The sequence below is a fragment of the Aedes albopictus genome, chromosome 3 (assembly GCF_035046485.1).
Source record: "Aedes albopictus strain Foshan chromosome 3, AalbF5, whole genome shotgun sequence".
Lineage (NCBI taxonomy): Eukaryota > Metazoa > Arthropoda > Insecta > Diptera > Culicidae > Aedes > Aedes albopictus.
The window spans coordinates 84,050,262-84,065,705 of record NC_085138.1 but is presented as its reverse complement, the minus strand read 5'-3'; the positions used below and the strand labels follow the sequence as shown (position 1 = coordinate 84,065,705).

Sequence of the window (15,444 nt, the reverse complement as noted above, 5' to 3'; positions counted from 1 at the left end):
ACCATGGAAGCAGTTGATGTTGACGAGGAGTATTGGAAATGGCATACCCTAGTCACGATAGTGAACGCGTTGACATGATTGCTAAGAGCATCATGAGTTTGGATTCAAGTCGTTAACATGAACATGGACCACAGTAATCTTGTAACTTTTGCATTCGGGATTTAAATAAAAAATCTTTATCTTTGCGTTCATTATTGCAGTAGCAATGACGTTGAGGATGAACCTGGGAAGTGGAATACTTGTAAGTTAAAGAAAATCAGGTTAAGAACTATATATTCCTTTTAGTTCCATTAAGTACAGTATGCGGCAGGAAAAAATGCGAAAGTGTTTTTCAACTTCAAACCTCATTTTCGTCCATTTGACATTTACCAATCTATGTTTCAACATTCCATGATCTATAATAGGCTAGTTTTCTGAAAAGTTAATTAAAAAAATTTTCATTTTGGTCACTAACCTTTACAGGGCGGCGCCTGAAGATGAAGACAACCAGAATTTTCAAACCGCAGAAAATCGCACAGGTCGCTAAATTTCGCATCTGAAAAAACAAAAATTTTGATTTTCTCTACAATATCATTAAATATATGTACTTATTTCATCTGCTATGTGAAACTACATGGCTCTGGATCAGTGTGGTCTGGTTGTTCATCGAATTTGAGCTAATTTTGTTACTGTTATAGTTATTTTGTTTAATGGCCATTGGGCGAGCAGTTTATTGATATCCGTTTGTTAGGCCTACATTATCACATGTTAAACATCAAATGTGTTAATTTTTATTTTTCAGTGCTAGAATATAGACATTGACTGATACACTGTCATGAAAAAATAGTCATATATATCCCATATTTAGCGTGTAATAGTGCCTTGAACTTTTCGCATTTTTTCCTGCCGCACCCTGTACTTACATCCTTTCACAGATAAGATCGTCTTTAGTGTCTCGTACTTCGTACTCGTAAGCCGAGTCAAGTACTTAACAGTACTCAACCCGATTTTCTTTTATGGGTAGTACGCAGATGATAAGAAATTTCTTGGCCTATCTCAATGCGAGGGAAATTCAGGCAAGGAATCGCTCAAGAAATAAGAAAGCGTCGCTTTATTCCGGATCCTAGTACGGAGCTGAAACGAAACGTAAAATCAAATGGGGCTTGCTGTGTTAAATTTCTTGACCATTCTGGTCACGGAAAAATAATGCACTGAACGAAAATTACTTGAGCGATTCCATTTGAAGTGCATACCTCGCATTACTTAGTAACGTGACGTGACTTTACTTAGTCACGTGTTTTTTCATGTGCTCCGGAACCTGGTTCAGACTCTGTTAGTCCTCGAACATTTATAGGCCACGAGACATCCAAGTAAATAAGATATACACAGCTCTTTTGTAAAATGTTTCTGGCACGTAATTGAATACAGTGAGCGTAAATACTAAAAATAAATCAAAATAGCATGAAATTAGCTCACCAATGATGCTGACCGACCACTAGCACATGTATGGAATTGTTCTTACGCTTCAATGGTTGCATTTGTTTAACGTAAAGTGGACAAAACAGTAAAACCTGCCAATCCTCGCTGCCCATTCAAATCCCGAAGTGTGACACATTCTGTACTGCGAAGCATGCATTCATGTAACCTATGGTGATGATTGCCAGGAGGGTGTAAAAGTGAATCAATGTTCTACTCGCAAATGGTCCTGTTTTTTTTTCTCGCTAAAAGATAAAAGTTAGTAGTTCTGCACTCTTCTTGTTAGTAACTCGTTTCTAGTAAGGATGACTCATCGAAATATGACGCACTGGTTTGAAATTCTGTGTATTCCACAGCGAACCGTTTGTGATTGTTTTTGATCTTCTTTTTGCTGTATGTTAAAGGTATCAATGCCGAGATACATTTCGACACGTTATCTTCGATTTATTGGCAACTTTATGTTTCCACAAAAGTAGGGAGTAAGAGAACTTAAAGTATATTAATATGGTTCACCTTCAGTTTTGCAACGATCTTCAAACCCTTTCCTTCTGCATACAGTACCTTGTGCACAGCACATACAAATGATTTTTCTGTTTGATTAAATTGTTTTTTTTTTTGCTGAATTGTATGTATTAGTGAAACTATTTAACCTAGCTGAAAACCTTTGCAGTGTACAAATTTAAATACAAATCTTTTTGTGTCTCATATCAGTTCTTAAAACATGTGTTTGCTCTCATCGGTAGTCAAAATTTTCTTAAAATAGAAAACATATACACTAATATGGACAGATTGTATAGCTATTCAGCAACGAAAAGAAAAAGATAACACATTTGTAACAAGGGAAACCTCCCGTTTTTTTGTGTGTGTGTTCTACTAAAACCGAGCTAGAAAACTGCTACGGAATATTCAGGTAGTATTCTAACGGTAAACCTAAGCTCATAACCATTATTGCACATAGATTTGCGTACACACGTGTTCTTCCATACAAAAAACCGTTTCGTGTACCCAGTATCAACTCTCTCTTTCTTTCTCATTGATTGTTGGTGGGGTGTTGGTTGGTGCGGTGCTGCAGCAGTCTGTGTCTTAGCGAATAAAACGATTGGACCAAAACGGCCCACCCTCGAGCTGATGATATTCTGAATTATTACATTCATCTTCTTTCGAGATCTCTCTTTGGCGCTTTTAGCTGTATCCATGGGGGAAGTGGTACACCACCTCGCCCTCTCACGGATTGCTAATGATTATCATCTACACATATGGATGAGTGTGCAAGAAGTCAGCAGCATCGGGATGATTCATCGTCAAGACGACGATAGAGTTTGGACGCGAACAATCATCAGTCAAACTACACCTAAGGAACATTCAGGCCTGTGGTAGTGCGTAGATCTACGCGTAGAACTAAAGTACCAGATGAAAATGGAAGCGCTTATAGTAGTGTGGTGGTTGATGACGATGCCGTGTGGTGAGCAGTGCAGAACTCGGTGCGCGCGCTAATTTGTCTAATCAACAGCCAAGGTACTTAAAACATACATGATGAGATACGTTCAACAACTCGCCTACTACTACGCGGTTTTGATTGGCACTGACGCAGTAGGCCTAGCTCCTCCCGTTGCCAGGCCACAGACCGGACTGGTGGCGCCACCGGTGGCCACCACCAGCTCCGCCGGGGATACACTCCCGTTGGACATGGCTGCCGCTGCGGCCATAAAACTATTCCCATTGTGGTTGATGTCGCCGTCGCTGCCGAGCAACCGCGTTCCGCTGAGACAGTGCTTGAACCGATGCTTCTCGTTGAAGATGGTCGAATGGCGAGCGTTGGAGTTGGTTCCGCCGCCGCCACCGGAACGACTTCCACCACCGGTGCCATTTGGATTTTGGTTAACCTTATCCCGGACGATCGAACCGCACGATTGGGCCTTGTAGAGGCGACCCCGCTGGAACAGGCCCGACAGTGGAACGTAGATCTTTTTGTGGACCTAAGGAAAAACAATTAGAAAGTAGATGAAACATTAGTTAGATGAAATATTCTTTCGTACTAAGCATCAGAAAGAATTGTGTTGAAAAGTGGTGGTCGACGACATGATGCACTTCAACAAGAAGAGATGGCTAAAGAGTAGAAAAACATGGATCAGAACGATATGCAGAGGTTTTATGCAACTGTCAATGGTGTGCTGCAAAAGACTGCACCAGTGTCCGCCATGTGCAATGATCCTGAAGGACATTTGTTCGCAGATAAAACAATTGTGGCAGCCATGTAAAAGGTACATTTCGAAGATTTGTTGAATGGTAATAATGAAGGTGTAAGCGTCATGAACACGATTAACACCAACACGAATGTTGTTGTTCTTCGGATTACCACCCGAAATGGTCTGTTAGACATACACTGTGGTGCATAATTGATCGGACAAACGCCGATTTTCATACAAAATGGCCAAGTTTGGGGTGCTATAACATTGGTTTGCTTAGATGGATTGAGCTCAATTTTTGACACGGAACTACCAATATGCTGAATTTCACGTACGGTATCGCGCCACTTGGGCGGTGGCTTCTATATTCGTCTGTTTTCCACTATAACTCAGTCAATTTTGAACCAATTGACTTGAAATGTTGTACACGGGTAGATACTATACCTATCTCACCACATTCCAAAAGTTGTGTCAATTGGTTCAAATTTGACTGAGTTATAGTGGAAAACAGACGAATATAGAAGCCACCGCCCAAGTGACGCGATTTTCTATTCCTAGAGTAATTTCTGATGGATTAATTTTGAAAGAAACCCATAAAAGATTTTATTGGTCAAATTTATGGAGGAATCTCATTGATAATTTTTGAAGGAATCTACAGGGAAATTTCTAAAGGAATTCCTGGAAGAATTTATGAATAAAACTTTTTGAGAATTTCTGAAGGATTTTGTGGACGATTCTCTAAACAAACCCCACGAGAAATTTCCGGATGATATTTTGATTTTCTTAAGAATCGTTGAAAGCATTTCTGATTGAAATCGTGGATGATTTCCTGCAAGAATTCTCAAACGGATTTCTGAATAAATCTATGCAGGAATTAAAAAAAATGAACCTTTTGCAGAGGAATCCTTGGAGAAATTTCTGGAGGATACTCAAACGGAAATTATAACTTATAAAAAATATAGCTTCCTAATTAATTTCTGGGGTAATCTCTTGAAAACTTTGGAGAAAATGCTAAAGGAAACCAATGATTTTCTGAAGGAATCAATGGAAGAGTTTCTGAAGGAATTTTTAGAGAAATCTCCGAAGATATATCTGGCAGAACTTCTTAAAAATTCCCTGAAAGGTTTTCTGAAGTACTTGCAGGAGGAACTTCTGATACTTAGAGGATTTTAGATAAATTTCTGAAGAAATCCATGCATAGTTTTGAATGAATCCTTCGATATTTTTTTGGAGGAATATTTTAAAATCACTAAAGGTTTTCTAAGAAAAAATCACGGAAACCATCCATACAAGATTTTCTTAATTTTTTTTTTTTTGAGAAATTTCAGAGGAACAGCGAATGAAATACCTGAATTGATCCCAGTGAAAAACTAGAAATCCCTGGAAACAATTTCCGACATGGAATGCTTGCTCTCTAAGTGCAAAACAATACGAGTTTGTTGATTTCGTCAACCGGCTCGTCATCTACGTGGGACTTTTCTCCGAAACCCACCTGAAGCTTCTTCCTGAGTGTGATGCAGGCGCATGAATCACGAATTGTAGTATACAAAGTATCGAATGTTGTGAAACGTATAACATACGGCAGTCTACAGTAGGCTTATTGCGTATGAGGGAATACATATTTGCGAAAACAGTATTAGCATGGTATCAGGTAGAAGACGTCGTTTTAGTGAACGGCCGCAAACGCTTTAGCTGCACCTGCACACGATTGAGAAAGACCTGAGAACTCTAAACGTTCAAGGAAACTGAAAGAGCCTCGTCCAAGACCGACGAAGATGGTCGAGCATACGCTCGACGCTGTAGTGAAGTTACGCTGAAGCCAACAAGCTAGGGTAACCTGGGGTAATACGCACCCCCGGGGCAAAACGCCCTCACGCTATTTCATTATATAAGTGAAGTTCCATTCGATGCAAGCAAACTAGTCGTAAAACTTAGCCGGATAAGCCCAAGAATTCAAAGAATATTCGAATGAAAAGCGTGGAAAACGATGATTTCTCATATTTGGAAAGAATGACTAATTTGAAGCACACGCAATTTAAGCAATTGCGCGCTGATTATATGGAATCAACCTATTGACTACCGTCCGCCTCCTACTCCTTCCATTTGCTGCCTTTAATAGTAAGATGGAGCCGCCTGGTATTTCATTAGAATTCAAAGCGGAAAATGCCAGAGGTCGTATTGCCCCACCTCAAGGTGCGTTTTGCCCCCAACAGTTTTTCAGCACCCAAAACGTAACACTTTTTTGAATTGTTCATTTGATTCGGTAAAATTGATATCACGCGGACCAAAAGTTGGCGTCTCTTAGTAAATTAAGTAAACTAACTTTCAAAACGCAAGACACCCATAAAATCATCTTAATCTTAGCTATAGGGCCACGTTTGCTTAGGGGGTGCATATTACCCCACCTTCCCCTACATAGGAAGGTAGGTAACATAATGCAAAATCCGCTCAACTTACCTGGAAATACCTTCCGAGAATCTTGATCTTCTTAGTGCTCTTGCCACTGCTCTCCGAAGCGTTCAGCGCCTTGGCCAGCTCTACCACGATCTCAATATCGTCGCCGGAAGGAACAGTGGCAGTCGTCGCGATACCACCAGCTTTGACCGCTTCCGCCGGCGTATCCACACTGGGCGTGGAACTATTGGACGACGGCTGTTGTTGCTGATGATGATGATGATGATGCTGCTTCTTAAAGGGGTGAAATATTCGCGCGCTAAAACCTTTTGGCTTGCATGGATGGCTGCTACCACTACTACTGGTACTACCGGCATTGTTGGTCGTGTTGCTATTGCCTACTGCGCCTTCGCTATTCTCGTAATCGGCTGGGTGGTTTGAAGTGTTGCTAGACTCCTCGAAGGAAGCTTCTTCCTCTTGACTACCCGACTGTAAAAGGATGACAAAATTGGATTAGGATTTGTCATTTAAGATTTTCAAAAACCTTGTAACTCACCTCTAGTCGGGTGCTGGCTATAACTTGACTTAGCTGTTCCCGCTTGGGATCAACGGTTGTTGGCACGGTTGAAGATGATATGGCACCGGCAGCCGCGGCAGCAGCAGCTGCTGCAGCGGCCGAATGGGAAGTTTCAGATTCCTGGACCTCGGTTATCCGGTTTAGGGATTGGCTTTCCCGTAGTCGTGTTTCAACGGGCCTTCTCCGTCCTCGGTGCCGTCGAAAGTCTACCTGCTGGGAGGACTTCTGACGATTTCCGTTACCGGATGTCCGCTTTTCCGTGTTCGGTTGATTACCAGTATCGTTAGTGGAAGAACTGCTAGCAGTTCCACTCATGATGGCCCTAACGCATGCTCCCGTGCTGGATGGTGCCGCAGCATTGCCCGGATCTTGCGAATCGCTCGAGTCATCGTGAGAATCTCGACGCTGGGTTTGTGGTTTCACGGTGGAATCTACGATTTTGTGCGCTCGTTTCTTCCTGTTTTCCGAGTCATCGTCCGAAGCGTCCGAACTGCTGCAGGAAGCCGTCCGCGATTTGTTGAATTTTGTCCGCCGATGAACATTGTTCCCGTTTCCTCCTTGACTTTGAGCTCGCGCGTTGAACTGATTTCGAATTACCGGCCGAGGGGTAGTTGTCGTACTATCCGAACTTCCCACATCGGTTCCCTCCTCAAAAATTTCATTCAAACAGTTGGTATTGGAGTTCAGGATGGTATTGACCCGTGTTGGCGATGGCATCGTTTTGTACTTGGGAATACTCGAGGTGTTCACAATGTTCACCGTAAGCGGCATCGTTATGGTCGCACTGTCCGAGATAATTTTCGTACTGACCAACTCCGCATCCTTAATACTAGCAATACATTTGTCGAACGATCCGCCCCGAATGTTCCCCTGTGGCTTCAGAATGGACGTCTTCTTGGGGAAATCCATCCCTCGCTTGATCTCCGGAACCTTCCGGTGCAACCCTCCACCGGCGATTCCCAGTCTTTCTTTGGTACAGCTATTCTCACTCGTGATCAGCGTCACGTTCCCAAGCCCACCGAATCCTCCCAGCATACCCGAAGCGCTATTCTCCTTCGCTTCCTGCTCCTGCTGTTTCAGTTGCTGTTGCAACAGCAGTTCCTTTTCCTTCGCTTCGGCTTGCTTCTTTGCTTCCAGTTTCAGTCGTTCGGATTCCGCTATCCGATCTTGTACGGTAATGTTGAGTCGGCCCTCCGAACGGGAGCCCCGGCGGTTCAACGGGGTGGACAGTTCCTCGTGACCAGCACCAGTAACGTCATCCTCGTCGTCCTCCTCCTCCTGTACGATACTGCACTTCCGGTTGCGACCGGTCTGCAGAGTGTAAAAAGGGAAAATTAAGTGTTCCATATGGTGGTTGTTCATTTAGATCCGATTGTGTCCCAGATTTCTAAGTCCACGCCCTCTACTTGATTGATGTCTAAGAATGATAGTGATTGTCATCCATAAAAAGCTTTCTACTTTCAAAAGAATCGTTCAAAGAAAGGCATTTATCGTTATATAGACTGTCAATCGAATATGGGCTGGGGACTTCGAAACCTGTACTGCCCCTCTTGGCATGTCAGTCCCATGTTGTTTCTAATGCAAATCATATTTTTGTCTCTCACGAGCCCATTTAAAATAAATTTGATATTTTTCTCGCCTTATTTCACAGCTCAATGTGCCACGAAAAGTTAATGCATCATATGAATACACTTTTTTGAAAACAATTGGAGTTATAGTGCAAAACGTAGGCACTTTAAAAAACAACATGGGACTGACATGCGAAGAGGGGCAGTGTAAACCATCCTCAAAATAGATCCTCACCTGTCCAGTTTCCGTACCCGGCGTGCGGGGTACACTCAGATGCATTCCCAGCTTGTTTGGCAGTAGACCGTCCTCTTTGGAGTCGTCCTCGGAGTTTTTCTTAAACCCTTGCAGTCTGCGAATAATGGGATGGATGGTATGGACGCATGGATGATAGGCGTGTTCAGGGGTTGGATTGGCGAATCCGCCAAAAACGCATTCATTTGCACTAAAGCACTAGGTTTATTGTTACACATCCACTTACGAACTATATCTACGGTGGTAGATAGTGTGTACAAATCAAAAGGCATACAACAACATAAGAAAACTTACAACTCTAAGGGCACTGTTAAACAAAACCTGAACCTGAACGAATCTATGTTTAGTATTAAGTCATTATTTGTCAAAAGTGTGTTGCAAAAAAGCATGCAAAAACTTAAAAATCAAGAATCACTGCTCAAAACATATATAATAAAAAGTTAATAACAAAAAAAAAACTCGTATAATTGGCTAATAGTAATGGAAGTAGTGCAGTTATTTATTTTCCGGTGCATTATGATCCCAAGAGCGTTACGGTCCTGCAAGAAAACCATTATTGTCATATTACCCTCGTGCATGAACAACAACAATTGATTACGGCAATGTTAACTAGGACGAGATTATGATGAACTCTGACACGGTTAAGGAGGACAGGGACACTTACTCCGGGATGTGCAACAGCATGTTATAGTGTTATGAGGTGTAAACAATCTTCATGGGACTTGACACGAGAGTGGAATTACTAGCGAACATTTGTAGATCGAACTAGGAAGTCCGATGCAAGAAACAATTCTGCATACACTAATAACATAGGTGATTGATAAGGCTGGGTAATGTGTGCCCGAACAAATAAACTAGTCCCCATTGAGATGAGAGCTTTGGTCGTAGGCTGACAGAGAAGAGAGGGTAGTTTGTTATTGCTTATGCAAGCCAGAGCGTCAATTTCACAAAATTTGTAGTGGCTCACAACAGCGTCTGTTCCCTAATGATCAACGTCTGAGTGCCATTGAAAGACTTCGAGCTAAACTGTGCGATCGTTGTAGGTACGTGTCACGAAATACATACACAAATTCATGGAATTCAAGGAATTTTGTTCTATCGCCACACCTTAAGTCGGACTACGTCACCCGGTATAGCTGACTCGTTGGCGTTCCGCCACCCGACGACGCGAATGCGAGTTACAAGTGTTACATGTAACGTGTAACTTTATCTCGAAAACTATCAAAGATTTTCACTATCAGGTTCGTCACTTTTACATACGTTGTGGTCTCCTGACGGTCTACCAGTTCTATGGCAGTGGAGACGCACGGTGTAGCACTATTTCGGTTTGATTTGAATCAAGCCAATGGAGACGCACGGTTGCTTGCCGCAAGAGATCCTAGGAATGACTTCGGAGCAGTCACCAGAGATGCCAGATTATACAGATTTTTGACCTTCTATACAGACAAGATACAGAGTATAGAAAAACACAGATTTTGGAAATGTGATACAGATTTCTCCAGAAAGCATAAAATTTGCAGTTGTTTTCAATAAATTCAATGAAAACTTTATAAATTGCTTCGTGAACTTTGAAAAAAAATATGAAATTTTTTACATTTTTACACATGTTTTAGAAAAATAAATACCAGTACAAATTAAAAACCGTCAAAAAGCAGTACATTTTTTTTAGTTTCTATTGAAATCTAGGACTCTCATGGTCTGCTTTATCCTCAAGTACGGCGATACAGAAAAATCTGTATTGATACAGATTTTTGTATTCTTTCGAGAATTTCTTGGCGTTTCAGTCCGATTGTGAGATCAAAAACACCTTATGTTCTCTTACTCCGACGTTTCGATCCGTATCGGATCTTTACCAAGGAATCGAGTTTTTGGTCGATTTTTCGTCATGTAGATTTTTCAATCTTTCAACCGTCATTCGATATTCTAGTTTCCCGTCCGTTTTCATCCGGAAAACCGTAACTTAAATCACTAGTGATCGGGATTCGGGCCTCTTTCGCTACTGTATGTCTACGTTTTTTGATAAACTAAGCTGGCATCTCTGGCAGTCACCACTACTATGTAACAGGAAACGATGAAAGCAGCCTTCCAGTTGAGCCGATCATCATCGGAAAAAGCATAAAAAAAAAAGTACCAAACTGTATGATGGTAGCACAGACAAACAGACGTACCTCTTAGAAGAAATTCATCAAAAACTTTCGCCCGGTGTCATTTTCATAGGCACACTGCAACCTGTTGGTCATGATGGATTTCAATTTGACGTTTTTGCTGACACGCATACAACTACACACATTGCCTGTAATTTTCGTTTGCATCATTCAGCAACGTGTACACTGGCAAACGTCAAAGCGATCGAGCACTAGCGCATCTGGTGGAACGATCGCGCAAATAAAAAGAAATTTGAATTGATCGTTAAATGCATGTACCAAGCCGTTTTTAAGAGTGTTACGTCTGTTTGTCTGTGATGGTAGGATACCGAGCCACTTGGGCAGCGGCTTCTATTTTGGGCACTTTTCCGCGATAACTCAGTCAATTTTAAACCAATTGACTTGTCATTTTGTAAACGGTTAGATACTATCATCAGGGTAAGGTACACCGGGGCAAGTTGAAACGGGTGGGGCAAGATGAAACACGAAGTTTTGAAATAGATTTCAACACAATTTGGAAATTTATCCTTCGCTAAAAGATTGTTTGAATAAAAAACTATGTGTTATGGCGATCGAACTGTTTATCATCATTAGGAAACATCATGTTAACCCGCTGTTTCATCTTGCCCCACCCGTTTCAACTTGCCCCGGTGTACCTTACCAGATTCCGCTCATCTAAGGCCAGTTTCGCAGAAGAACATCATCTGTTGAATGACTGTTAAGCCAATTTGTAATGTTTTTTTTTTGCATTTTATGTTAGTTCAATCTAAGTACAATCAGATACAAATCAAGACTAATGTAGATTTTTTTCGTTAAACTATGATTTTTTTACAGTTGGTGTGAGACCTAAGTGGTCCTAATCCGCTCATGAACAAATTTATGCCATCTTTTAAATAGACTTTTCCGGAAAAGTGCGTTATATTTGCAACTCTTTGTTTTTACAATTAGTTTTTTTTCTGTTCAGCGGGAGCGTATAATAGTGATTAAATACACTGTGTACTAAAATCGACAGATTTTACGATTTTCACGTATTTTTTTGTGTGAGTGGTTATTGGAACACATGAAATTACCTACAAATTTTTTGGGCCCAATAGCCGCTCAAAAAATTTCTTGGTTTTCTTTTTAAAACTTATGTTTTTCGGTAAATATTGCATAAAATGGCTTTGCTCTCATCTAATTCATGTAGTCCAAGAAAATCCGCGAAGAAAAAAGTGTATATATGCGTGAAAACTTGGTTTTTGCAATAGTGAGCGGCTTTTGGGTCATGAGCGGCTACTGGTACACTGACGGTATAGCCATCTCACCGCGTTCCGGAAATTGTTTCAATTAATTCAAAATTGACTGAGTTATAGCGGAAAGTGCCCAAAATAGAAGCCACTGCCCAAATGGCTTGGATCCCTACCGAAATTGATGTTAAGCGCTACCCAACACTGAACACGAGTCGCTCTGTAATTTTCAGTTTTGACTTGGCACGGTTAAGGCTCAATTCGCGCAATAGGCTTATTTGACGGAAGCTAACGATCCCTCCGCATCTGGTGGCCAGTGGTGGAAAGCATCATGCGCTTGACGTGTTTTTTGGTTCGCATCAAACACAATCTTTGCTCACGCGCTCGCGAACCCAAAAAGAGAGAACGGTTCACGATTTCCCGGATCGACGAACCAACACAAAACAAATGTCGAACGAGCAGAATCGCAGTTGGTTCGCCGGAAAGATCACAATGTAGAACACTTGGTTTGTTGCCATTTTTTGTTCACTTAAAGGTAATTAGTTGGGTGTTTTTTTTTTTTATTATACTGGTCAGGTATAATTCCAATAAATGATATCGACGAAAAAGTTTACCAATATTTGATTTCATTACAGAAATATCGGCCGCGAACCTCTAAAATAAAAAAAGCATCGCGCTTGCAAAAGATGCGATGCACTCGTTGGCGTTCGTGTCGTACGACCGTGAGCCACAGACGTACAGTATCGGACAATAAAAATGCACCAAAGCCGTTTTCCCATATAAACTAGTCAACTTTTGATTACCATATCTCAGTTACTTCTCAACCGATTGTTTTCATTTTTCTGTGACGAACTACAAAACATTTCAATTTTCAAAAACTATTGTAAAAGTTCAGTAACAACTATTGTTACAAAAGTTACAGATAGGTTGAATTTTGACAATAAAAATGCACCAAGACAAAAAATTGTATAGCAAAAAATGTTGAAGTCAAATCATGTTGGTCTGTTAAGCAAACTTATTCGTCATAACACAAGAAACATATTTGCCGAAGACACCATAATGATATGACGTAACCATTTTTTGCTATAACATTTTTTGTCTTGGTGCATTTTTATTGTCAAAATTCAACCCATCTGTAACTTTTGTAACAATAGTTATCACTGAACTTTTTCAACAGTTTTTGAAAATTGAAATGTTTTGTAGTTCGTCACATAAAAATGAAAAAAATCGGTTTAGAAGTAACTGAGATATGGTAATCTAAAGTTGACTAGTTTGTATGGGAAAACGGCTTTGGTGCATTTTTATTGTCCGATACTGTACGAACAACATCGCACAGCAAAGGTTTGCGATGCGATGGCATTTTTTTGTAGCGCGTAAGCACACGTTCGCGATCAATTTCCACCACTGCTGGTGGCAGTAATGAGAATCATATGAAAAGAGTGAAATCCGTCAAAAAGTGCCTTAGCGTAATATAAACAAAGTGCACTTTTTTCACTTTTTCATAACGAATTCCGAAATGTAGAGAAACAAACGAGCACTTTTTGGATAGAAAAGTTAATTCTCTTTCGAATGCGCTTAGATCCGGTAGGTACTTACAAACAATTTATGTAATTAATTTGAGGAGCTCTTGCTATGCATCCCATTGAGATTGACACAGATCCCATTGAGATCACTAGCCTTTGCCCAACAACTCCTATCCCTACTTCCACGTGGCAAAGGCCGAACTGCGAGCAACCTTAGGGAAGATCGGGTAGCCAACCCCGGTGGAAACTTTGGTCGTAAGCTGATAGGAAAGAGGGGGAGGAGGATTGCTTCTGCAAACCTAAGTGTCTGTTCTCCAGGAGGAGCGGCTCACAACAGCGTCTGATACCCATATTAGGGGCGACTGATCAGCGTCCGAGTGCCAGGGAAGGACTCTAAGCTCAACTGTGCACTATGTTCCTCCGGAAAGTAGGGGGTTGGTGACAGGCCCTACGAGCCAGCCGTAAAACCCATTGTAACGGAAAATCAACAACAGAATAATACGAACCACGACCAACGGCCCACGACCCCAGCGAACAAAAATGACTTGCGATTAGAAACTCGGTACGTGGAACTGCTGATCACTCAACTTCATTGGGAGCACCCGCATACTCGCCGATCTACTGAAGGATCGCGGGTTTGGCATCGTAGCACTGAAGGATGTGTGTTGAACAGGATCCATGGTGCGAACGTTTAGAGGTAATCATACCATCTACCAGTGCTGCGGCAACACTCGCGAGCTGAGAACAACTTTCATCGTGATGGGCGACATGCAGAGACGTGTGATCGGTTGGTGGCCGATCGATGAAAGAATATGCAGGTTGAGGATCAAGGGTCGATTCTTCAACTTCAGCATAATAAACGTGCACAGCCCACACGATGATGACAAGGACGCATTTTACGCGCAGCTCGAACGCGAGTACGACCGCTGCCCAAGCCACGACGTCAAGATCATCATAGGAGATTTGAACGCTCAGGTAGGCCAGGAGGAGGAATTCAGACCGACGATTGGTAATTTCAGCGCCCACCAGCTGACGAACGAAAGCGACCTACGACTCCTTGATTTCGCTGCCTCATGGCCATACTTAGCACCTTTTTCCAACACCTGGAGATCACCACAGCAGACGGAATCGCAAATCGACCACGTTCTGACAGACTGACGGCAAATCTCCGACATTATCGACGTTAGGACATATCGTCGCGCTAATAATGACTCCGACCACTACCTGATGATGGTCAAACTGCGCCCACAACTTTCCGTCATCAATAATGTGCGGTACCGGCGACCGCCACGGTACAATCTAGAGCGACTTAAGCAATCAGATGTCGCCAGAATATCGAGACAACATTGCCAGACGAGGACGAGCTCGATGTGGCCTCTCTAGAGGACTGCTGGAGTACAGTGAAAGCACCATCGAGCACGTTGGAAAGAAATCGAAACGATTGGTTCGACGAGGAGTGCAGAGCGATTTTGAAGCAGAAGAACGCAGCACGGGCGGTAATGCAGGAACCCGGCAGAACGTGGAACGTTATAAACAGAAGCCGAAACAGCAGACCCGTGAGGTTATTGAAAGGTTGAAGCAGCACTTCGACGAGCACTTGAATGGCGTGGAGGACATAGGCACGGGAGGGAACGACTACGCCAATGCAGCAGAGGACGGAAATGAGCTAACTGCCACGCTGAGAGAAATTAAGGATGCCATTAATCAGCCCAAAACCAACAAATCAGCTGGTAAGGATGATATCGCAGTTGAACTCATGAAGATGGGCCCACAAAAGTTGGCCACTTGTCTGCACCGGTTGATAGTCAGGATCTGGGAAACCGAAGAGCTACCGGAAGAGTGGAAGAAAGGGGTTATCTGCCCCATTCACTAGAAAGGCGACCTTCCCATTTGGAATGTGAGAACTTCAGAGCGATCACCATTTTGAATGCTGCCTACAAAGTGCTATCTTCCGTCGCCTGTCACCTAAAACGAATGAGTTCGTGGGAAATTATCAAGCCGGCTTCATCGACGGCTGGTCGACAATAGATACCGTACGGCAAATCCTCCAAAAATGTAGAAGTGCTTATAGTTCACTGAGCTGAGATGCAGGCTTTGTTCCAGTTGGGACGTTACATC

The 15,444-nt window shown here is 42.2% G+C and overlaps 2 protein-coding genes across 4 annotated transcripts in view; both read right to left on the bottom strand.

Moving 5' to 3' along the window:
• The window catches only part of LOC134291547 (uncharacterized), a gene marked incomplete at its 5' end in the record, with an annotated part of 384,123 nt that overhangs the window by 48,155 nt on the left and 320,524 nt on the right, over window positions 1-15,444 (bottom strand).
• Window positions 1,875-15,444, bottom strand: part of LOC134291550 (uncharacterized) — a 238,903-nt gene continuing 225,333 nt past the window's right edge. For all 3 annotated transcript variants that reach the window (XM_062859467.1, XM_062859470.1, XM_062859469.1), the window contains 4 exons: window positions 8,416-8,530; window positions 6,592-7,923; window positions 6,099-6,524; window positions 1,875-3,431 (listed from right to left, as the gene is read on the bottom strand). In XM_062859467.1, coding sequence (XP_062715451.1) covers window positions 3,018-3,431; window positions 6,099-6,524; window positions 6,592-7,923; window positions 8,416-8,530 — 2,287 coding nt within the window. In that variant the 3' untranslated portion in view covers window positions 1,875-3,017. The remainder of the gene's footprint in view (window positions 3,432-6,098; window positions 6,525-6,591; window positions 7,924-8,415; window positions 8,531-15,444) is intronic.